The sequence below is a fragment of the Mesoplodon bidens genome (assembly GCF_964165515.1).
Source record: "Mesoplodon bidens genome assembly, chromosome: 9".
Classification (NCBI taxonomy): Eukaryota; Metazoa; Chordata; class Mammalia; order Artiodactyla; family Ziphiidae; genus Mesoplodon; species Mesoplodon bidens.
The window spans coordinates 72,070,355-72,095,722 of NC_138166.1; the positions used below are offsets into that span (position 1 = coordinate 72,070,355).

Consider the following 25,368-nt stretch of genomic DNA (forward strand, 5'->3'; position numbering starts at 1 on the left):
GATTTTTGGAATCTGGATTATCTTTGCTCATAGAAACAGAATGATAACTTAGGTTTACCTCCATAATCTCAAAAGATTGTTGAAAATTTTATTAAATTTTATATATTTACAGTGATAAATTGTAGAGAACATACTCTTATGATTCTGGCAACCACATACAAATAACCAAGAACAAAATTGAGTGAAACATTTTGAATACAGATGCTTGAGAAAGAACAGCCTTAATTGGAAAACTATAAGGAAACTTGTCTAGATTTGGAAGAGGACTTGGGGGCATTTTCAAGCACCTTGGACTTTATATTCCCAATTCTTTTTATGCCTAAAGGAACTAATGTTCATTTTACAAGTTTAGTTAGAGAAGTGCAAGCCTTATCAGCTAGGCATAGTCATTTTCCTTCTGCTAAGTAAAAGAATCAAATGCATAAGAGGAGGATGTAACTGGGAAAAAACTAAGGGGAGGGAGGAAGGAAGTGGTTTAAAAAGGTACGACTAAAAAATGTGTGGAGAGGTTGAAGTGTTTGAGTTGAGAACTGTGAATAAAGTTCTAAGGGATAGCATGGTATGAACTGAGCTGGAGGGGACCATGTTAAGAAACAAGATGATGGCACAAATCTTGAGAGAGGGAGCACTGCTTACCCTGAAGTAGGCCCTAGTATATATTTGTGGAATAAATGATTGGGTAAATGGAGGGCTTGATTGCTGTCCAGAACAAGTGTGAGTCATGGCAGCAAAAGGCAATGAACAGCATCAGTTTGGGGGTCAGGGTGGAGGATGAGACTAGGGAAAGCATTTATATGTTTGTGTTTATAATTCAGAATACTTGTATAGAGGATAAATTTTTAATACCAATTTTCATCTCTACCATAGCCTTTTTGTTTGTCTTCACATCATTTATTTCTGCCTTACTCAGGTGCTCTGTGAATGTTCCATCATATCTATCTATCTATAGATAGATAGATAGATATGATGCTATATGACAGATACAGAGAGAAATACATTGATGAATGAAATCTGGGACGTGCAGGGTGATGGGAGGAATAAATAAGTTTACACATACCTATAATATAAGGTAGATGGAAAGGTTATAACAGAGGCACAAAGAAAATGATGGCAGAACATGGGAGGGAGAAAGCATCTCTAGCTGGGGCATTTGGAAAAACCTCAGAGGAAACTTTTGATTTGAGTTGGACTAAGAAGCATAGTCAAACTCGCCTTTGTGGACATGGATGTGAAAAGCAAGACTTGGAAGGGACTGTTACAGGATGTGGAGGACTTCACTAAGACCATTGTGTGAGCTGCATTACGGAGCTGAGAAAAAGGTAAAGTTGTAAAGATAAGCTAAAGTAATTTTGAGGAGGGCCCTGATTTTCTTGCCGAGGAATTGGTATATCCTTTCTGTAGGCAATAGAGCCATTGAAAGTTCTTGATAAGGGTAAGGATAGGACCAAATTGGTGTTTTTAGGAAAATTAATCTGGTGGCAGTTCAAAGGATGATTTTGGAGGGAGAGGCATGAGTGCAGGCAGTGATTTTCCAGGAGGCTACTATAATAGCCTGGCAAAAGATAAGAGGACCTAGGGCTGTACCAGTGGGTGTAGAATTGAGACTATGGATTTAAGAACGATAGCAAAGGTAGGACAGAGCTCTATCTTGCTGTGAGAAATTGTTCAGGGCATTGATTTTTACTTATTCATTTTCAAATCTCCTAAAGCCAGGCACAATGTCCAAATTTTGTTCAATGGAATTGATGTGGTTGGGCAAAATATTTAATATGGGAGATGGTGGAAAGGTAGAAATTTAAGGTAATCCACAGGTTTGCTTTTTAGCCTGAGTGGAAACATGGGAGGAGCTGTTGAGTCTTCTTTTGATCATGTTGGTTCCATGGAACTTATCCTTAAGCCAGGATAAGCCAGTAGGCCACTGAAAAAGAGAATTTGTTACTAGGAGAGTGGTGAGGGTCAGGTGCATGGACTAAGAGTTCACCACCAAGTAGCTGATGGATGGGCACAAGAGTGAGAGAGAGAGGACTGAAGGCAGACTTGGGAGAACGGCTGCCCTTTTGGGAGGAGAAGGAAAAGAATACAGAAAGAGAGTCCATAAGGATTGGTCACAGGAGTGTCAGGTGTTTAGAGGTCATGGAAGATGAGAAGAGTTCTGGTTTGTTAAGGGAGAAGCAGGGAGTATAGAAGGCTCCTTTTGGATGGGCGGATTTTGAGCATGTCCACCACACACTCATGGAAAGAAAACCAGGGGATAGAGAGAGAAAAGATGAAAGAGAATGGGGTGGAGCCGTGCTGCAGTGGGTGTTAGTAATTGAAAGAGTAAAATTGTAGGAAGGAAGGAGATGATGAGATCAGTCTTAGGAAAGTTGGGAATGTTCCCCTTTGAGATGGGGATGGGAGAAAAGGATGAGTGATCATCTAGAGAAAATTTCATGTGAGAAAGGATTATTGAAGGCCTACATGTTCTCAGCAAAATAGATGTAACATTTGCTGAGAGCAAGGGGAGGTGTTAGGATGAGTCAAGAAATTTGAGATGTGTAGAAAAGATTAGGAAGAATGAAGAATTCAAGAGGGAGTCAATCTGGGGCAAACAAAAGGACTGCTCAGTAACACTGAGGGCTTAACAAAGAATGAATGGCATGAATTTTTAGTGGACACGGTCAGCATGGTTGATTGCCTTTCTCAGCAAGAAGCATTCGGGACCTTGGGAATAGAAGCAGATAGAATGGAGTTTTTGTATTAGCATAGGGTTGGAAGTTGGCAGAATGGAAGCAGTGGAGGGGCTGGGGCAAGGGAGGAGGATTAGGCATGTGTGGGAAGAGTGTCTTTGTACCAGCTGATCTTGTGTTCCAGGCTGTATGGGGAGCTGGAGAGACCAGCAGTGCAATTAGAAGGCTATGATTTCTGGCCAGGAAGAATCATGCCTGTTGGCCTTGTTTGGTCAGTTCACATACAAGGATTTAGTATACATAACTGAGTGATCTTTACAGGGCTACTGGGGAAGCTGTGGAATTTTTGGGTGTGTAAGAGCCTTTCCTGTTTCTTTGAACCTCATTTCCTGGATCTTGGTGAGGTGATTTCATGGAAAGTTCTAATAAAAGTGTGCAATTATTTTACTAGCATTATATTTTTATAATAAAAGATTTTGGGGAAAAGGAAACACATAAATTGTCACAGTCTAAAGTTAGGCCATTTGCAAATGGAAAATTAGTTAGAACAACAACAAACAGAGGAGGAAAACAATTCAAACAAATTGTTTTTCTGAGTCAATGTAATTATTCTATTGTATAAAGGCATGGGATGTGATTTTTATGTTTCTATTCCGAAAAATCTTTACTCAATTTTTATTAAGGGGGGATTGATTCTGCGCTGGCTAGAGTCTAGATGTTTGGATAGTTGAACTTTGGTGATTCATTGGAGCAGATAAAAGATGCTGCAGCCCTTTCTGCTATCTTCATCAGTCCTGGGTTTTAGATGATTTTCTCTCTCTGTCTTTACCTTGTTTTCTCTGTGTCTGTCTTCTTCCCCCTCCTCTCCCTCTTGCCATTAACACTGTACTGAAGTTACTTAAACTTTTCATATTTTCTTTTGACATTAGCATACGCATTCTGAAGGAGGTAAGCATTTTTACTGTAAGTTTTTGAAGCTGAGTTGTATTTAATAGGTTCTAATTGCTCAGAGTTCACTAGGTAGGAACTACAGAGTTATTTTAACATTAATTTTGTTTGTGGTTTCTACTTGCAGTCCACTTCTGTTTTCAGATTCACACCCACATGATCTGAAGTAAGATGATTCATATGCATGTGCTTTTATGCCAAATTTTTAAGTAGTTTCAGGAATAAAGTCTGAAATACATTTTCACGCTAGCACATATATTTTATCAAATATATCGACATATTTGAACAGGAAACCCTGTCAACAAATATTTCTTGTGTGCCTACTATGTAGAAAATCCCGTGATGATTGAAAATGTATAACACATAGTTCTGCCCAGAAGGAATTTGTAAACTAGGTGAGAGAGAGGATGATGTTTACATGTGTGCCAAATTAAATTGTAATCCCTTGTCTAAATATCAATTCAAGATTACGACAAGTACCATGTGACAGATGAGTTTATGGGCAGTTGCCAGCTTACTGGTACAGTTCTGGCTTCTTAAGGTTGAGAGCAAATCTCAGAATAACGAGTCAGTTTTGTCTGGGTTGGGCTGTGAGTGACCCCAGCTGAAGAAGGCACAGTTTGTAGGTCTTCTTGGTTTGGATTATGCAGAGTTGAGCACCAAAAATAAGGCACCTTGTGGTTGAGCAGGTGACAAGCCCTCTGAAGGCAGGTGGCAGAGGGCAAGGGAACACGCTTCCTCTCCTCACTTTCTCTACTCCAAGAGATGGTCCTCCTACGCTTTTTCATAGGGGATCAGTCTGTAATCTTCTGGGTCTCTATGAATATAGGCCTATCCTGTTCTTATTTTTTCCATCACATCATCCAAGCAACATGCAGGATTTTAGGAAAATTTTTTGAGAGGTTTTAGTCTTTATTTCTTACTGAGATACAAGGTGAAATTATGGAACATGGGAAAGATGTAGGACTTTACAACCTTAAAATATGTACAATGTTAAAAAACTATCAGTTTTTCATCCATATGCAAAATGAATTTAATTCTTACTGAGCCAAGGAGTAGCATGTTCAATCTTTGGGTTAGAAAAATATTTCTGGTTGGAGCAGAAAAAGATGGGAGGCCCTGGTAGTGGGTATGGGCGAGAAAGTATAGATTTAAGAGAAATTGGGATGCTGTAACTAGCAGGGTCTGGTAATTGATTGTTGGGGCCGGGGAAATAAGGGGGAAAATAGAGAGCTAAAAGTGATTCCATGGATACCATTGACCAATATACAGACTATAGTTGGAGAAATAGGCGGGGACTGAAGAGAAGTGGTGATGAATTTTGGGAAATGTTAAGTTTAAATTGCTAAAGATGTAGTCGTGTAGAGTTGAAACTCCAAATCTACAGGTCAGGGCAGGAATCAGGGTGAAGGTAATGGATCTACAGGTTATCCTCCTGGAGGTGACTGAAACTGTGGAAGTTAATGAGATTGCAGAGGTTGTAAAGCCAAAATGGGTTGGTGGTCTTAAAGGAGAATTTAAAGTAGGCAGTGCCCCAAAGAGATGGTCCAGAAGGTCAGAGGCTGTGTTGGTGAATTAAATGAGAGGCTCCTGGTTTTGTCCTTTAGGAGAATTACCAGAGAGGAAGCATCCTCTGACTTCTAATTCATATCTGTCATTCTGAAGTCCAAGAAATCAATTTCAGTATACTGCAAATTCTCTTATTATTTGTGGCTTCACCACTATTTGAAATGCTCTTCTCCATCCTCTCTCATTTATTTCAAGATCAGGCTCAAATCATAGCTTTGAAATGCCTTTACAAATTAAACAACTTCCTTTGGTTCACTTTTGACTTCCATTGGCCTTCCTTCTTGTAATAGTGCTAAATAAGGGTTTATTCCTTAACCAGAGAGCTTGGGGCAGAAAATGTTCTTGATAAAATCACTCAGTTTAACTGAGAGGTAACAGAAAAGTTTTAAAAATTGTGGCACTTAGAATAATGATGATGCTAAAAAACTAAAGATGGGTGTGTACCCTTATTTTAAAAAAGGGGAAGAAGGTAATATCCTCAATTCCTTTTTATATTGTAACAGGGTTAACTGACTGCTGAGTAGGGGAACTGCTATAGATATGGTATCTGGATTTCAACAGTCAGTAAGGCAAATTCTTTCATGATAGCTTTTTAGATAAGAGTAAGAAGACTATCGTGCTTATAAAAGTGGATAGAATATGGAAGAGGGAAGATTAGGTTTTGATTGCAAAGAGCAAAATATGATGAATCAGTGAAAATTATAAGTAGAATTTAGACAATTGTGGAGAAGTCTTTGAATAATTAAGGCATCCTAAGTTGAAGTAAGCTGTCTTCTGAGGCTGTTTCCCTATCCCTGGAAGTATTCATGCCTACTCTCCTTGGCTTATTCCTGGCGATGCTGGATGTTGATTGTTTTGAACTGAATTCATGTTTTCAGGTTGGGCTAAGAGATCTTTATAAGCCCATGTCACTCCAAATTCCATGAGCCTATGAGAGTTTGGCTTTAATATGAGTATATTTGCTGGTAGAAATAACACAATTGAACTTGTATCTGAGAAGGCAGGAGTCAGGGGTCAGTTATCCTGAAAATACATTTTTAGGGTGAGGAACTTTAGATTTAGATGTAAGAGGTGCAGGACATTTAAGATGACTGAGATAATGTGTCCTGGTCCCCTGCACCACCGTGCCTTTATCTAACCTCCCCACTACTTTTTTTTTTTAATGGAAAGTGTCTAATTCTTTCTCCCCCCATTTATTTAGAGCCCAGATTATTGAGAGATTATTTGCACTACTGCTGCATTTTACACCTATTCATTTGCATATCTGTATTCAATTGCATATTCATGTAATTTTTTTGTAATTGTTTTCCCCTTTGCTGTGTATAAAACCTGTTGTTCTCTACTCACCCCCAACCTGTAAACTAGTTGAGTCAATGTCATTTTTCTCATTCTTTTGAATCGAAACACACCATAAGCTTCTAAATGCATAAGAAGCCCTTTGAAGTAGTGAATTTAGATTTTGCTATTATTTTTCAAAGTAATGGTAATAACGATTAGTTGATTAAATTGATTTAAGCATTTAATTCATTCAACAAACATAGTATATCTTATTATATAATAACCTATAAAATTATGAAATTTTGTGCATATGCTCATTCATCTGTTAAAAATGCTTTGGTTATCTTAAAATGTTGTTTTGGACAATGAGATTTTAATCTGTGTTAGAACATTAGGCTAAGCAGGTAGGTTTTGCAGTGTTTCTTAAAGGTCATTAAGCTTGAGAGATTTTTGTTTGTTTATTTTTCTTTTTTTGGATCAGTGAAGAAGTAAAATCCAGAACCTCAGGTCTTCCTGAAAGCTGCCTTATCTTTGGTTTTTAAAGGTTACATTTGGGAAACATTTGTAGATTTCCACATGTTCTTAGCCTCTGGGAAATAGAGATCCAGATTTTTTTTTTTTTAAACTTTTCCCAGATATTTTAGTCTCAGATTACTTGAGATTTCATAATCCGGAATACACATAGATGATCTGAGATAATGCTGGTATTTGAATGGAAGAGTAAAAATGAAATGGTTTAAAGCTTACAGATAAAGGAGGTATGAATATAGATTGCATAGCAGTAAGAATATACGTATTATGTAGATCTTAAATGATTTACCATAGATTAAAATCAAATATTTAATTGAAGTAGATCTAACATGCAACAGTCCTAAATTTTAAGCATGAAGAAAGTTGCTAATGCTCCTTTCTATAAGAACTAAGTGTATTGTATACTGATTAAGTTTTATGAGGTTTTATAAGGATATCCGCCAAGGACCATCATTTATATTAGTTCTTCGCAAAGTAAGCATATAAAGTACGGATAACAAGTAGACCAATGTACTTGATGATTGGCTCGTGCATTTTACACTTACCTCTGCCTAGTTCAAAAGAACATTTGAGGTAACTTATAGGAGTACATTTTTAAAAAGAGATTCAAACAGAATAATGGGAAGTATGGGTAGCCCAAGAGATACAAACCTGAGGGAAAATAGAAATGTACAGGTATAGCTGTAGGGTCCAACCCGGTTACTCAGTTTTGTCTGCAAAGTTGAGGCAAAAAGAAAACATTTTTCCCTCATATGATTTTCATTGTCCATAAGGAAAAAAAAATAACATATAGCTTCTCAGAGGAAGGAATAGTTTTCCTTATATTCAGTCTGGAAACAGATTTCTAGCACAGTTTCTTACATAGAGATTACTGAATAGATAAGATACTGTCCTCAACAGTATCCCTAAGGTTTTAAAAAGGTGCTTATTGTAATGACACTTAATGTAATACTAATAGCAAGTGTGAATGAGCCCTTATTGTATACCAGCCACTCTGCTTTCCAGGCATGGTTCCGTTTATTTCCGCATCCACCTTCTGATGTAGGTACTGGTGTTATTCCTATTTTAAAGATTAAGAATCTGACAAAGGTTATGTAATTTGCTCAGGATTCGCATAGTTAGTGGTGGACCCAGGCACTCTGATTTCAGATCCTGTGCTCTTAACCATTTCTCCAGTAAAAAGTACAGTTTAAGGATATTATTTCTGTCCCAGAGAACCTAATGAGAGTCTTTATTTATCAGGAAGGATTCAAATATCTGGACTTTTAGGTGACAATATTGTCTCTATTTCTTGGAAAACCATGGCATGAACAGTATTGGACATGTTTTAAAAGTTCATTCGTGGGCTTCCCTGGTGGTGCAGTGGTTAGGAGTCCGCCTGCCGATGCGGGGGGCGCGGGTTCATGCCCCGGTCCGGGAGGACCCCACATGCTGCGGGGCGGCTGGGCCCGTGTGCCATGGCCGTGGAGCCTGCGCGTCCGGAGCCTGTGCTCCGCAACAGGAGAGGCCACAGCGGTGAGAGGCCTGCGTACCGCAAAAAAAAAAAAAAAAAAAAAGTTCATTCGTAACTTTGACAAGCTGATTTCATCCTCATACGACATTACTGAATTCTTCTGTTACTCTTATTTGTTAAAACCATTTAACTATTGAGAGAATAAATGTGCTTGACTACAAACTGTTGGAAAAAAAATCCCTCTTCAATAGTTTGAATGATTGTCTTATAGAAGTAAGTTTAAGTTTATTATTTCTACCTACAGTGGGCAGAACTAGAACTAGTTAAAGATCACCTGTCGGTGTATTTATGCTCAAAATAAAGAACAACTTACTACTGAATCAAACTGATGAAGAATAGAATATGTTCCTTTATGGGATATCATTCCTTGGAATTTTGGAGAAAGGCTGAGTATTCCAGGAGGCTTTCTGTCCTGGGAAGGATATGAAATTAGCTGAGCTGCAAGATCCTTTCCAGCTCTGCATTTCATCATTCTATTTCCAATTGAATATCTATTTCTGAGACTCACTCTGTAGTCTCATCAGTAAAATTGAGCTAACGTTTTCTTTATTGTATGGTTGATGGGTTCTGAAGATCAAATAAATATTATATATTAAAGTCCTTTGAAAATTGCTAATACTGTAATTATAATAATTCATTAATTCTTTCAACAAAAGGAAACATTTTTTCTTTTCTTTTTTTATTTAATAACTACATACCAGCTGAGTGGCTGTTATATGGCACATATAATATTTTACATGTATTACTATCCAGTTGACTTATTTTTAATACATTTAGATTTTTCTCTCTTTTTAATCACCATTCACCTATTTTATTCCCCAACTGCCTGAGATAAGTAAAATGCTCAAAGTTTTAAATTTAGATAATGCCAACTAGGTAAAATATTATACAGTTTTAAATCAAATGGAAATTCTGTTTACCTGAATCTGTCTCATTATCCTTTAGCAAGAAAAATCAAGATTGGAGACAGATTGCTTCTCACCATCATGCCCTTCTTTAGAAAAATAGCAAAAAATAAAGAGTATTGATCCTGTAAGATAGACAGTCATTTCTGAGTAGGACATATTATAGTTAAATTGATCCTTTATGGGCTTCCCTGGTGGCGCATTGGTTGAGAGTCCGCCTGCTGATACAGGGGACACAGGTTCGTGCCCCGGTCCGGGAGGATCCCACATGCCGCGGAGCGGCTGGACCCGTGAGCCATGGCCGCTGAGCCTGCGTGTCCAGAGCCTGTGCTCCGGCAATGGGAGAGGCCACAACAGTGAGAAGCCCGCGTACCGCAAAAAAAAAAAAAAAAATTGATCCTTTAGAACTATTACTTTTTTCCTTTGACTCTTTGGTGTAATTCATGCTCATCATTTTCTTTGAAAATTAACTCAAATCCAGTGCTTTACAGAGGGTTTACTAGGTTTTTCTCCACTTCATTCTAAATACTCTACAGTGTGTATATGAAGTTTTGGCTCTGTTGTTTAGCCCTTGCGCAGACTCAGATTTACAGATTTTTAGAGCCAAAAAAGTTCTCTGCAACCATCCAGCTCAGTGCCTTCATTTCTCAATAAAGAGAATGAGACCCAGCCCCAGTCACAAAGCTGGTCAGTTTTTGAGCCAGAATTATGACCCAGGGCAATTTTCATTCCCTTCTGTTTTGTAGTTGCTTGATTGTTTTGTGTGTATGTTGGGTCTCCCCAGCTAGAGGATTCGTTGTCAGGGACCAAGCTTTTTTCCCCTCATCCAAAGATTCTTCTGCATTGTCCCTATTCAGTGGAGGCACAATAGAATGCTGGGAAGCTAGCCTTTTGGTAGCAGATGCCAGTGGTATATGACTATCCTTTGCTCTAGTGCTATTTTTAAACTGTCTTCAATTTTTGTATTAATATTGAAAACATATTTCTTATATGTTTATCTATTAGTGGGACTGTTTAGTGTTATATGTAATTCAGGTTTTGTATTCTCAGAGTTGTCCTGACACAGAGACAGAACTAAATACCTCTGTATTAATTACTGATTAGATAAAATTGTACTTTTTGATAACTTGGAATACTGTGACAAAGGGGATGAGAAGCAAGGTCTGTGTCTCAGTGTTTGATGGGCTCTTCTAAGTTTTCTGTAAGTTGTGTAGTACACAAGAGCTTACCTAGCACAGTGCCCCTCAAACCTGGCCATATATGATGATGACACGCCCCTCCCACATACCACCTGAATTGGGACCCCTGACGTTGGGACTTGTGTATCTTTATGTTTAGAGTGCTCTGTGGTAGAGAACCATTGGCGTGGAAGAACAGCATCATTGAGATAAGGTCCCCTGTTAAGAGAAAGTTGCTAAGTTGGGAAGGAGTGCTTGTATATATATAGTTGAGGAAGAATGGATGTGTATATAGAAATCTTGTAGAAAGATACAGATTGATTTTTTGCATCATTGAAATTACTTGATTGCTTTTGGGATATGTCTTTTGGGCCCACATAGCAGTTGAATTGCAACTACAAACCTTCATAAAGCCAGAAAGGAATTAAATAAATAAGGACTATGGTTTCTGCTGCTGCAATTCAGAAGTGATAGACAATCTACACTGATAACAGAAATCTGTTATTAGAAACTGCTATTTTGTCATCTTAATGAGTAGTGGCTAACCCAAACCTACTGAAAGTTGTAGTAAGATTGGTTCTGTACCTGGACATCATGGGACCCATTTTACAGCTATCTAACAATTAAATCTCACTCTCATTGCATTTGTTCAATATTAGATATAACCGCACACCATTTATGAGGCCTCCATATTGGTATTCCATTAAATATTAAAGAGATGTTAATAAAATAAAAATAGATATGTTAGGAAATCACAGAACAGTCAAGTGGTCACAGAAGTTTATAAAAGTGGAGAATTAGCAAGTCAATTTAAACTTGGAGTTTTTTCTGAGCCTTACTTTGGGCTGGGTTCTATGGGTTATAGCAAAAGCCTGAGACCAACTTTTTTTTTTTAATTTTATTTAATTTATTTTTTTGTACAGCAGGTTCTTATTAGTTATCCATTTTATACATATTAGTGTATATATGTCAATCCCAGTCTGCCAATTCATCCCACCACCACCACCACCACTTTCCCCCCGTGATGTCCATACATTTGTTCTCTGCATCTGTGTTGCTATTTCTGCCCTGTAAACTGGTTCATCTGTACCTTTTTTCTAGGTTCCACATATATGTGTTAATATACAACATGTGTTTTTCTCTTTCTGACTTACTTCACTCTGTAGGACAGTCTCTAGATCCACCCACATCTCTACAAATCACCCAATTTCATTCCTTTTTATGGCTGAGTAATATTCCATTGTATATATGTACCACATCTTCTTTATCCATTCATCTGTCGATGGGCATTTAGGTTGCTTCCATGACCTGGCTATTGTAAATAGTGCTGCAATGAACATTGGGGTGCATGTGTCTTTTTGAATTATGTTTTTCTCTGGGTATATGCCCAGTAGTGGGATTGCTGGGTCATATGGTAATTCTATTTTTTAGTTTTTAAGGAACCTCCATACTGTTCTCCATAGTGGCTGTATCAGTTTACATTCCCACCAACAGTGCAAGAGGGTTTTTTTTTTCTCCACACCCTCTCCAGCATTTGTTGTTTGTAGATTTTCTGATGATGCCCATTCTAACTTGTGTGAGGTGATACCTCATTGTAGTTTTGATTTGCATTTCTCTAATAATTAGGGATGTTGAGCAGCTTTTCATGTGTTTGTCGGCAGTCTGTATTTCTTCTTTGGAGAACTGTCTAGGTCTTCTGCCCATTTTTGGATTGGGTTGTTTGTTTTTTTAATATTGAGCTGCATGAGCTGTTTATATATTTAGGAGATTAATCCTTTGTCCGTTGATTCGTTTGCAAATATGTTCTCCCATTCTGAGGGTCGTCTTTTCATCTTGTTTGTAGTTTCCTTTGCTTTGCAAAAGATTTTAAGCTTGATTAGGTCCCATTTATTTATTTTTGTTTTCATTTCCATTACTCTAATAGGTGGATCAAAAAAGATCTTGCTGTGATTTATGTCAAAGAGTGTTCTTCCTATGTTTTCCTCTAAGAGTTTTATTGTGTCCAGTCTTACATTTAGGTCTTTAATCCATTTTGAGTTTATTTTTGTGTATGGTGTCAGGGAGTGTTCTAATTTCATTCTTTTACATATAGCTGTCCAGGTTTCCCAGCACCACTTATTCAACAGACTGTCTTTTCTCCATTGTATATCCTTGCCTCTGTTGTCATAGATTAGTTGACCATAGGTGCGTGGGTTTATCTCTGGGCTTTGTATCCTGTTCCATTGGTCTATATTTCTGTTTTTGTGCCAGTACCGTATTGTCTTGATTATGTAGCTTTGTAGTATAGTCTGAAGTCAGGGAGTCAGATTCTTCCAGCTCCGTTTTTTCCCCTCAAGACTGCTTTGGCTATTCAGGGTCTTTTGTGTCTCCATACAAATTTTAAGATATTTTGTTCTAGTTCTGTGAAAAATGCCATTGGTAATTTGATAAGGATTGCATTGAATCTGTAGATTCCTTTGGGTAGTATAGTCGTTTTCACAATATTGACTCTTCCAATCCAAGAACATGGTATATCTCTCCATCTGTTTGTATCGTCTTTAATTTCTTTCATCAGTGTCTTATAGTTTTCTGCATACAGGTCTTTTGTCTCCCTAGGCAGGTTTATTCCTAGGTGTTTTATTCTTTTTGTTGCAATGGTAAATGGGAGTGTTTCCTTAGTTTCTCTTTCAGATTTTTCATCATTAGTGTATAGGAATGCAAGAGATTTCTGTGCATTAATTTTGTATCCTGCAACTTTAGCAGATTCATTGATTAGCTCTAGTAGTTTTCTGGTGGCATCTTTAGGATTATCTATGTATAGTATCATGTCATCTGCAAGCAGTGACAATTTTACTTCTTTTCTAATTTGGATTCCTTTTATTTCTTTTTCTTCTCTGATTGCCATGGCTAGGACTTCCAAAATTGTGTTGAATAATAGTGGTGAGAGTGGACATCCTTGTCTTTTTCCTGATATTAAAGGAAATGGTTTCGGTTTTTCACCATTGAGAATGATGTTGGCTGTGGGTTTGTCATATATGGCCTTTATTATGTTGAGGTAGGTTCCCTCTATGCCCACTTTCTGGAGAGTTGTTATCATAAATGGGTGTTGAATATTGTCAGAAGCTTTTTCTGCATCTATTGAGATGGTCACATGGTTTTTCTTCTTCAATTTGTTAATATGGTGTATCACATTGATTGATTTGCATACATTGAAGAATCCTTGCATCCCTCGGATAAATCCCACTTGATCATGGTATATGATCCTTTTAATGTGTTGTTGGATTCTGTTTGCTAGTATTTTGTTGAGGATTTTTGCATCTATATTCTTCAGTGATATTGGTCTGTACTTTTGTTTTTTGTAGTATCTTTGTCTGGTTTTGGTATCAGGGTGATGGTGGCCTCATAGAATGAGTTTGGGAGTGTTCCTTCCTCTGCAATTTTTTGGAAGAGGTTGAGAAGGATGGGTGTTAGCTCTTCTCTAAATGTTTGATAGAATTCACCTGTGAAGCCATCTGGTCCTGGGCTTTTGTTTGTTGGAAGATTTTTAATCACAGTTTCAATTTCTTGTGATTGGTGAGACTAACTTTTGATCCAAGACATTTAGTTTTCAAAGGAGGCACAGTTGGATAGACTGATAATTGTGATTTAATAGTAGTTACATATTTATAATTTCTTGAATATAATGAGACAGGGGATGATAATTTTTCTTTTCTTTTCAACTTGAGGACTCCTGGGATCATCTAATTCTATAATTTCACAGATAAGGAAACTTCAAAAAAATGTGATAACTGTCTCTTAATAAGTATTCAGAGCAGGAAGAACTTTATTTTCCTCTTAGTAGTGGGTCACTACTAAGTTATGTGTGTGCGGATCACATGGCATTTTCATTTAGTCAATGGAGAGTTGAGAGGGTCTGTGTTTTAGCACTTGCATATTGGACATGATTCAAATGTGAGTCAAGTGTGTCTAGAGGCTTTATTTGTACCTATTTTCTTTTAGTCAGCAATGCTTCGTAATGCCCTGGTTTCATGAATTAATTTTAGTGGAATTAAACTTGAACAGCTCAAAATTATATAATTAATTTCATTCAGCTACAATTAGAGTTACTAATTGAATCAAGCCTACTAGCATGACACCTGGCGGCAGTCAGCTACATGACAGTATCAGCAAGTATGTAGGACTCTGCGGTGAGAGAGTTCCTGTGTACTAGTGAGTTGGTAGAAAAATCTTTTCTGTTGATCATTTCAGAAAGGCCTTGGGTTGACTGTAGCAGTGGAAAAATTTCTGGAGTTGTTTAAAAAAGTCAAGATTTTAATTGAAAGTAACACATCTCAGGAAGATTACATTTTCTCTAGGATAATGCTGAGTAAATGTTACATAAATCTAGAAAATATTGGTTTAGCATGCTTCTAATTTATATTTTACTGCTATCTGAATATGGTTTTGCTTTCTAAAAATACTTAGCATTGAAGACCCTATTTTTTTCAGAAATCTTAGCCTCTGGACTTATTCCTGAGTGTCCGTGTATTTTCATGTGTTGAAATGTGTTTTATGGCAGAACTTTTCAATTGTGAAATCCCCATGGTACATGAGAAATTTCTGCATATGCAGAAGTTTTTTCCTTCCACTGGAAATGTTAATACAGTTGACTAACAACTTCTGATTGAATCTCTTTCCTTTCCTTGCTTCCATGGCTTGACATTATCTAGTTTTTCTTCCTTCTCTGACTCCTTTCTAATTGTACAGACCCCCCTTGATAGTCTTCTTTTAATATGCTCACTCTTTTGGTGAGTGTATTCATTTGAATGTCTTCAGCAATCAGGTTTAGGAAGATGACTGTTTCTCGCTATATGGTATTTGTGACTTGCGGATTCAAATGTTCAACACTAAACTCATCCACTAGACTGTAAACTCCATGAAGGCCTGGGCTGTGTCTTGTAACTGATTGTATCCCCACTGCATAATACGATGCCCAGACATCTACCATGTACAAATATATATTTTAAAAATTATTCTCCTGGCCTCTAGGTTTTTCCAGTCAACTCCAGACTAAGAGAACTCAGTCAGCTCCAATCCCATCTTCTCTGATAATCTGTGAATCCTCTAGGTATTTTCTCACAATTACCTCCTTTCCCATTTTTTATCCAGTTGTTGAAATTCTCATCAACTTCTACCTGAACTGTGCTAAGTTTCCCTTTTAGTTTCCCTTACTCTGCTCTCCCTCTTAGATGCATCCATACTCCAGTGATTCTCAAGGATGTAAGTATAGTATAATCACCTAGGCCCCCTTCCCCAAAATTAAATTAGAATTTTAGGTCATGGGGCCCAGGAATCTTTTTTAAAAAGTTCCCTGAGTGAGTTAAAGTACAGTCTGGATAGAGAACCACTGGTGTGTACAAGTTCATTAATCTTTCTTATGTGTGGCTTTGATTAGGCAATTCATAAAGATTCAGTGGCTACTGTCACTTATTTATCTCACTTTGAAATGAGGTCCAGATTTTTCACCTTGGTATTCAAATATCCATAGCATGTCCCTATTCAGAATTTTACCATCTTATTTTCTAATATGCCTCTTTAAGTACTTCACAGTGCAGAAAGTTGGAACTTTTGCCCAGGTGTCTGCTTTTTGAGTTCACCCATTGCTGTTTTTCCACCTGGAATGGCCTTTCTCCCATCTCTGCTTCGAGAATTCCTGCTGATCTTAAAGACCATCCAACATGCACCATTTTCTGTGGCACCTTTATTGAGCTCTCAATACTGATGAGTTTCTTTTTCTTCCTTTGAACCTTTTTTTTAGTGCTCTAGACCTCTTATAATGTTAATTTTACCTTATGTTATAGCCTGCTTTTTGCCTGAGTTATGTTCCTAATAAGACATTACTTTTCCTTACTTCTTGGCTTCCCCCTTGAGAACCCATAAACCCACATATAAATCTCTCATCTTCTTTGATGCTTTCCCTGCCACCCCTGCCCTCTGCATGTATGGACTCACTTCCATCCTTGATGTAACCGTTCCACATTTTTTTATTATGGCAGATCATTTGCTGTTTCAGCGACTTCTTTACAATAATCTTAACATAATTTTTACAGTAAAATCTTCACTGCTAGTCATATAGTAGGTGCTCAGTAAAGCTCTGCTATTGAGTCAATAACATATGCAACAGTTACTAGAGATACTGCTCCCATTTCTTTAAATTATGGCAGATTTAGAAGCATTTAGAAAAAAATCTATAAAATGAAAAAATAGAGAAAAATATGTAACATTTAATGATAATAAATATATATATATATATTTTTTTATTTAGAAAAATGTGATAAAGAAAATACTGAGAGAGATATAACTCAAGCCACTGATAGCTGCTTCACACACGGAAAGATGCAAGACCAGTCCATTTGGGGAAATTGTTCGGATGACGAACTCATCAGAAGTAAGTATTTTTGGAGAAAACTGGAGTGCTTTGGGGACATGACTATGATAATATGCTCTCAGTTAATCGTCTGATATAATTCTGCTGGAAATCTGTAAATCAACAGAGTTCATCTGAAAGTGTTTTTCATGAGTCTTTTAACATGCAGAGCTAAAAGTAGGGTATAAATAATACTGTCAGCTTTCATCCCATCTTTAAAAAGGAAGAATTGACCTATACATTTTGGACTCCATCCTCAGAGAGATTTAAACAAAGCTTAATATCTTCTTGAGCAGTGACTAAGTAGAAGTCAGACAGTTCTAAGTATAAACAGACTGTGAAACTAAAAAGGTAAAGACAGAGGTAAAGGACAATGAGTAGTACTTTGGTAATGCCGCGTGGTCCTTGTTCTTCTGGCCAAATGATTCCAAACTGTTTTTTACAGTTAACACTTTTATCACTACTTGGCTTCTTTTTATTCTCTTTCTCTTCTTAAAATTGATGTGTAGAATATATAAGAAGCTTTGGTTTAGTTTTGTTTTACTCTGGGAATACACTGAAATGTCAGTAGCTTTTGAGTGCTATTCAGAATGCCTGTCAATGTCAGGTTTTACTTGTTCTGGTCGCTAAATTCCCCCAGGTGGATTCAAGATGAATTTGCCATATAATGAACAATTTTCTGTAGCGAATGTGTAAGTAGAAAGAACACTACTATGCCACACCTGGAAGGGCATAGGAGTACTACATCTTTTGAAATTCTCATTCATGGTAACAGAATTATCATGTCACTTCTCAGTTTTCGAGAGTAGACAGAGGAGAAGTTTTATTCTGGGAATCAAGTGTTGTTTTTCTTTATTTTTTTAAATTTAATTCTTCAGTTCAGACAACTTCATAATACAGACCCTTTTTTGTGTTACATATTACATTTACTTTGAATCTTGGAATATTGCCTTTCCTCTCTAGAATGCCCAGTATCTGTCCCTAACTGAAACCAAACAGAAAAAAAGCAGATAGAAGGAAAAAGCCAACTTTGTAGAAAACAAAAAATAACAATAGAAACAGTACTGAAGGAGACTTCAAGTTTTCAAACAAAAGTTCTAAAAGGGAGTGTGTTTTAGTTTAATTTTAGAACCATTCTGGTGTTTTACACTTTTCTATTTGGGAAGGGAATAGAAAGGAAATGAAACTCAGAAATTTGTGAGGAGCAAGATTTATATAGCTTTCTCCAAAGAATCAAATAAACATTATTTCAAGTAAACATTTATCACCAAAACATATATTGGTTGTCTTCTATCTAAATATTGACTCTACTATTGTGAAACTTAAGGTTTTGTGAGATACTGGCATATTTTATCTGTGATTTCCCAAACAACCAGAGAGTTAGAGCGAGAAGGGGTCTTACAGACAATTTTAACTTCACCTTTTGGGAGGCATACTTGTTTGCTCATTTTTTTTCCCCATAGTCACAGAATTTTAAGTGTGTGTGTTTCATTTAATTGATTTATTTCCCTAATCCCCCTTCCCAGGGCCCACACTAGGAAAACGTGAGTAAGAACTCTTAGGACAAAACCCAAAATATAAGTACTGTTGTGTAAGGATGTGGTGAGTCATATTAACATGTTAAAATTTTTTTATGCTATTTGATGAAGCTCATTTTAGTTGCAGAATTCATACCATTAAAGGGAATGGATTTAAAATGAACTCCTCTCTCTATTGTCTATACTGGTTACATGGACAGTGATAAAAAGAAAATATTGTAAAGTGCATGAAATCGATTCTTTATTGAGATGATGATGCAGCCTGTACCATGGGGCACTGGAGTATTTGGGAACAACTGTCTAGTTGCCTACTAACATGCACTGAAGGAATGCAGAGAGAGAGATTTATGGCCCCCTCTGAGAGGGCTGCTGGGAAAACTGACAGATGAACGGATATTGAAAGATAATGGCCAAAGACAGTATTGTTCTCTGGCCCAAAACATGTTGCCAAGAATTTCCAGATATTTGTGGGTGACTTTGGACTGTGAATTCTGATGACAGAGTTCAAAAACTACATTTTTGTTATTTTCCTGGTCATACTTTTCTAGACAAAGGCTACTCTGTTGGGTCTACAGAAAAATTTGATATCTCGATTTGCTGGGCTGGAACATTTTATGTCATCTTTAAAACCGACTTAAGTCTGGATAGCATTTGCAAGTTTGATAATCTGATAGCTTCTGCTCTTCCAACTCCCAGATGCTAAACTCTACAAACCTAGCCTGACTTTCCATCTTTGGCTTTACCCATTGAGTCGTTGGCCATCTCTGTGTCATTTAACATCTGTCTCTCTTAACCCTGCAGTTAGGGAGATGCTTCAGCATCTAGCCCATTTTTGGGGGCCCAGTGAGTCTTTTGTAATAACAATAGGCCCTGGAAAGAAGGCGGTGGCTCAGAGCTGCATGGGGGAGGAGGGGAACATCTGTGGTGAGTCAGGACTGGGCTGGCTCCTGTGCCAGAGTCCTGTGTGGCTCCCTGAGCACCGTGGAAGAGGCGGACAGCTTGCTCTCATGGAATTGATTTTAGTTTCCCACTGTAGTGCGAGGTTGGCTGGATGGAGGCATCATCAGAAAAATGAGTCCGGCTAGGGTGTGGGAACATTTTCAAATGTGCAACCCACTCTTTTTCCAAGCTTCCATGGGACAGTTCAGCTGCATAAGCAAGAAGTGAAGGGGAGTGACTGTTTAATGAGACTTCTTTTTCTTATCTATTCTTGAGAGTGGTGAGTGAGGGCTGGCCGCTAATGTCTCTGTTGTCCCAGATGCCTGCTGCCTTCTTTGTTGCATGTTTAAGGCATAATTTATAGGGGACCGTTAGCTGTCAGTGTGATGAGGCTGTTTTTACTTTTCTGAGAATAACCGGGCTCTGGAAAGTCAAGGGAGTGGCTGCTTTGGAAATTGTATTCTAATTAAAGGGTGTATTCTCAGGCCTCATAAACGAGATCCAAGCTGAGAATAATTTCCAAATTATTCTGTGAACTTTAACCCTGACCTCAGTGGACCACCCACTTGTGGCTCAAAATCGGTGCAGGCTCTGCACAGCCCTTCCAACTTGGTGTGCCTTCTCTGGTCCTTCTAGAAAACATCACAGGTGGCAGACCTGAGGTATTATGCTCTCAGGGCCTAGATTTCAAATTGGTTGCCCTTGAGTTGCTGACTTATTAGAATCCTTTCTGGAAGTTATAAATAAAGCAGAAGAAATCCATATGGAATCGAACATTTCAAATAAATAGGCCATACACAATCTGGTCAGGGAATGTGCATTGTGATTCGCTTTCTTATGAAATAATGAAAAAGATGATTCCAACCACTTAAATTTGTTTAAAAAAATCTAAATCAAATCAGTAAAGAATTAAAAACATAAGGAGGTTTTGTGAGGAAATTTTATAATTGGAAAGGTTTTTTTTATTGTATAAATTTTTATCCTTTATACAGTTTAAAAGTCATTCGTATTTGGAGAAAATATTTTGGTGTATAATTTAATTTCTGGAATGGGGCTTACATTTTAGAGTTTGTAAGAGTATCTTTCTATGGTTAAGACTGGCTTTTCCCCCTGATTAGCATATATGGGACAGTATAGAATTTGGAGCTATGCCTTGTTTTACTAATCACTAGTCCTCTGACTTAGTGGAATAAATGTTGCAGTGAAGTGACGTCCTCAATTAATATTAATTTTTCTATTTAACCCATAATATGCATAAACTGATAACAGGCAGTAGCCAACATTTCATGTTTTAATTAGGCTAGAAAAGGAACAGAAGTAACATTTCATCTCAGTCTTTGGGGGGATTTCTAAGGTAGGAAGGAGTGTGTCTCTGTGTGTGTGTGTGTGTGTCTGTGTGTCTGTGTGTGTGTGTTACTGTGCTTATACTCATAGGCATGAGTAAATTTTCCTTTAATTTAGGTCAAATTCTACTATTCTAATTATTTCCTATGGAAAGAGAGCTTACATTTTTCTTTGTTCTTCTTTCTAAAATGCCTCGGGTCTCTCTCTCAGTTTTTTCTAGGTCTTTCTGAAAATTCTTACTACTTAACTTTATCCTTGGACATTGCCTTTTACATAAACGCCTCCTAATTCTAAAGGCCATTACTTCACCCTAGAAAATTTCCTTAGCTTCTCTTCTGAAATAAATTTCCCATTAAATGAAACTATTTTGCTCAGCCAGTTCTCTCCTTTGTGATTTTGTAGAATTCCCATGATCTGAAGCACAGTTAGAATGCTCTACTTAAATGGTAATCCCCATTCTATTTAACCCATTTATTCATTTTGAAGAGGTTTTAGCTCTCATAGTAGTAAGCACTTAATTGGTAGTAAAACGCAAGCCCTCGTTCTCTAATTCACACTCGCCTCTTCTTTATGGAGCTGGTGCATCACGCTTTTTCACTCATGCTTCTACTTGAAACCCTCCTCTTGGCGTCCTCTGAGTTTCCTCTCAACAGGCTCTGTTGTTAGGAACTCTATCATTTCTTTTACTAGCCTTTGCCAACTTATTGCTGATCACCCCTTAATGAATACCATTTCATCACATTAGGGAATGCTTCCTCTATCTAAAATACTGAAAGAAAGGCAGAGACTACTCAGGTGTACTATTTATATACTTAGAGCACTTCTCACTTTGACTATAGGGAAAGAACACTGAGAGGTCGGGATTTAAATGTTTTCAGCATCTCTCAAGTTTTAATGCTCATCTCAGTAAGTATTATTTGGTTTTCTTTAGAATTCACTTTATATAAAAGAGGCCATAAACAAGCATCCCACCCCCTTTCCCCCCAGGTAAGTACCACCCAGTAGGACTGGGAGATGTGGCTTTCCTGCCATGTTTCTTAGGTAATCTGGTAGTCTTTCCCTAATATCAATACTTCATGCTCATTCATTTGGGAGCAAGTCATGGTGACTTCTATCTTGCTTAGGGTCTAGTCCTCTATTTGTCTCTCAGAAAAACTCTCTTTTTTAATATGCTGACCAAATGGTGATGTAGCTACAGTTCAGATGCTTTACTTGCTGCTATAGAGAGGAATCTTTAACCATCAATCAATCCAAAACCCAACTCATGGTTTGATTTTAGGGTTGGGAGGATAATCAATAGCCATTTTTGATGGCTACCCATATTGAACACATTGGTCAATGATAGCCATTAGGCTGTGTTCTAGAATGGAGCTCAAGTTCCCTGACGCACTTTTTCCTCGTGGTGCGTGCGTTACCCCACGCTCACCTGGGTTCTGCCCAAAAAGCTAGGGAGAACCATTGTCCATGTTTTGTTTTCAGCATCTTAGATTCAGGGACCTGGAGACCAATGAAAGCTGACTGCCAGGGTTCAGACCTTGGATGCATCATTAGTACTGGTGTTGAGCAAGTTCCCTAAACTCTATGAGATCAAATTTCTCATTTTTAGAATGGAGGTACTAATTCTGTATACCTCATTGTGTTATTTTAGAGGTTATACAGGAAAACGCATTGTATGCTTAATTAGCACAGAGCTAAGTGGGTAAACACTCAAGTGAATTTATCACTTTTTATTATGATTATTCTTGGGCCCAAGTATCAGTTATAAGGCTTTTTTTTTTTCTCTCTCTCTTTCTTTGGTTCCAGTGGGTTACATGTCCAGATATCCTGGGTACAGAGGCCTGGTCTTTCTGAGACCATTGATATTTACATCCATGACAGTAGCCAGCATAGTGGCTGCTACATGGTTTATGATTAATAAATGCTTGATTACTTAAGTGTATTGAATTAATGAGAGGAGGGCAGAGATTCCTGGTTCATTCATGTCAAGTTCCATATGGAACTCCCAAGTTCCATAGATACTCTAATGATGTAAAGCTATCAAGTCCTAAGTTTGACTGCTGTTCACTGATAAGGCTCTTCTGAAGCATTTTCAGTGAACTATGGCAGTGCTCTGGATAACGTTTATTGTCTGCCTAGGTGGGTAGGGATGACGCTTTATGTAGGGCCTTTTTTGGTCCCCTATTCCTTATTTCTCTTGCCTACCTGCAAGAAAAAAGTTTGAGACTACTTAGTTCCCTTCCTTCCTTCCCTTGCTTTCTCCCTACCTCCCCACTCTCCTCCCTTCTCTCCCTCCTTTCTTCTTATATCTTTCGCTGCCTTTCTAAGTTAGTTTTTATGTTTTGTATTCTATAAAATACAGTATTTTTATTATTGTTCCTATGATTCCTATTAATAGTATCATTTAATCTATTACTTTACCTTTCATCTTTATCAAATACCATGACTCATTCAATTTGCAATCTATATCCTACTACACTTTCGTTAAAGATTTTCAGACATTCCTAACATCTTTTGCTCTTTACTGGGGGAGATGAGATGGTATTGAAGTACAAGTGGTGGATGAGGGCTCAGTGAGGGAGCCAGATTTATTCCTTTCCCATTTGGGAGTCCTTTGAGCCTCAGGGAGGAGCTGAGGCCTGGGAACTAGCTTAGTGACCACCCTGAAAATGCTAACCACTGAAGAAATAAACAACCTTTAATGATCAGGACCATAAATACTGCGGTCTAGATAATTTTAGTTCTCAAACCTCAAACTTCCTGGATCTGAACACTGTGAATTTACTCATAGATTATTATTTGTAGAACATGTTACTATAATGAACTTTCAGGATTAAGAATCAAAATATAACTTTGAAAACTGAGTAAAAAATGAGTTACATTACAATGGAGTGCTAATAGTGTGCCGACATTGTGTTGTGTTGGATACAGTGATGAATAATACAGGTGCGGTCTCCACATTCAGAATTTACAGTCTGGTGGAAGAGACATACAGTTCATCTTGAAATGATAGTGTGTGTTTTGAATGCTGTGATGGGGAAGTGCAGGCGGCTGTGTGTTCACATTTGAGAAACACAAATACTCAGATAGGGGAGAGTCCAAGAGGGCTTTCCAGAGGAAGTGGTGTCTGTTTTGACACCTGAAGGAGTTGGCCAACTCAAGCAGAGCAGGGGAGGGAGTGGAACCAGAGTGTTCCAGGCCCAAAGAACAGTACACCCACAGGTCTAGAGGCAAGAGAGAACGTGGCCAGCTTGAGGAGAGTTGGAGAAGTTTTGTGTAAGCTGGGATGTAAAATGTGAGATGAGGGGTGGAAAGATGGAGGGAAAGAATCTGTTAACAAGGGTTGAGGGAAGATGGAAGGTATTGAAGGGAGAAGTGACTTAAATTTATATTTTAGTTTGGCTATATTTTAGGATGATTGCTTTTGCAATAGTTAGAAAATAAATAAGAATGGGAAGGACTGAAGGCATTAGGAGATCAACTGAGCCTGTTGTGTTAATCCAACTGAGAAAAGAAGGTGGCTTGGACTGGGGTAGTGGCAGGTGGGTCTGCAAGAAGTAGATGGATTCAGCTTTTTATAGGGTACAATCAATCAGTAAGACCTCTGGGGAAAGGAAATGGCAGGCGCTGGGAAGGAGGCCAAGGTTTTTAGTTTGGACAAATGATAGTTGTGATGAAAGGACAGTGGGGCAAAGGAGTTAAGGACATTGTCCAACTAGGGCTTGAAGTGATGGGCTGTGAATGGCAGATGGGTAGGGAAAGAAGTAAAGACAGGAAGGATCTTACTGATAAGAAAGAAAAACCAGTGATACTAATGAATCCCTAAAGATTTGTTTGTTTTTTTTTTTTTAAGAAACTAAACAAAAGAGGTATAGATGCAGTAAGTGAATGGGATAAGTGGAAAGAGAAGATGGATTACGAGAATGGGAAATAGGAATTTAAGACTTCTGAGGTGGAACAATCTCAGGTGAGGACAAGGACCAAAATGTGGCCCTGAGGATGGGCGGTGGAAATAGCTTTTCCTAAACCCAGAGTACTCGATTGGGAAGAGGTTTTGGAAACTTCATAAAAATTGCCATATTTAGCAGGTGGGGAAACAGAAATGCAGATTTTCCCTCCAAGCAACATGGCAAAGCTGGGGCTTTATCTATGTTTTTCTTGCATCTCAATCTCTTGAATTCCTCACCAAACCTTAGTGGCTAAGAAGAAGGCAGCCAGTGTCCATGGTTCTTGAGAACTTTTCTCTGGGTCTTTGCTGCTTTGTGCTAAGGTCAGTCACCTGTTGTAGATCAGAGAGATAGTAGTTTGATATTCTCTAAGCTGAGGACCCTGAAATGAGCAAAGAATAATACACATGGTTTGAAGCTGCTGGTTTTCTTTACTGGAAGATTCTAAAGGATCTTTTCCATCTAGTCCAGTAGACATACAAAATTGGGACTTAAAAAAAGATGAATATCAATCAGTGTGTGCATATCAAATTATATGTGTGTGTGTATTTATTTTTTCTTAATGGAAGATGTCTCCTCACAATAGTTAGCTCTAGGGAGTAATGTGAAATTGAGTGAGGACATACT

The 25,368-nt window shown here is 37.8% G+C and overlaps 1 protein-coding gene across 4 annotated transcripts in view; it reads left to right on the forward strand.

Moving 5' to 3' along the window:
* Positions 1–25,368, forward strand: part of MDFIC (MyoD family inhibitor domain containing) — a 103,870-nt gene that overhangs the window by 5,411 nt on the left and 73,091 nt on the right. For all 4 annotated transcript variants that reach the window (XM_081244985.1, XM_081244987.1, XM_081244986.1 and 1 more), the window contains one exon: positions 16,875–16,997. In XM_081244985.1, coding sequence (XP_081101111.1) covers positions 16,875–16,997 — 123 coding nt within the window. The remainder of the gene's footprint in view (positions 1–16,874; positions 16,998–25,368) is intronic.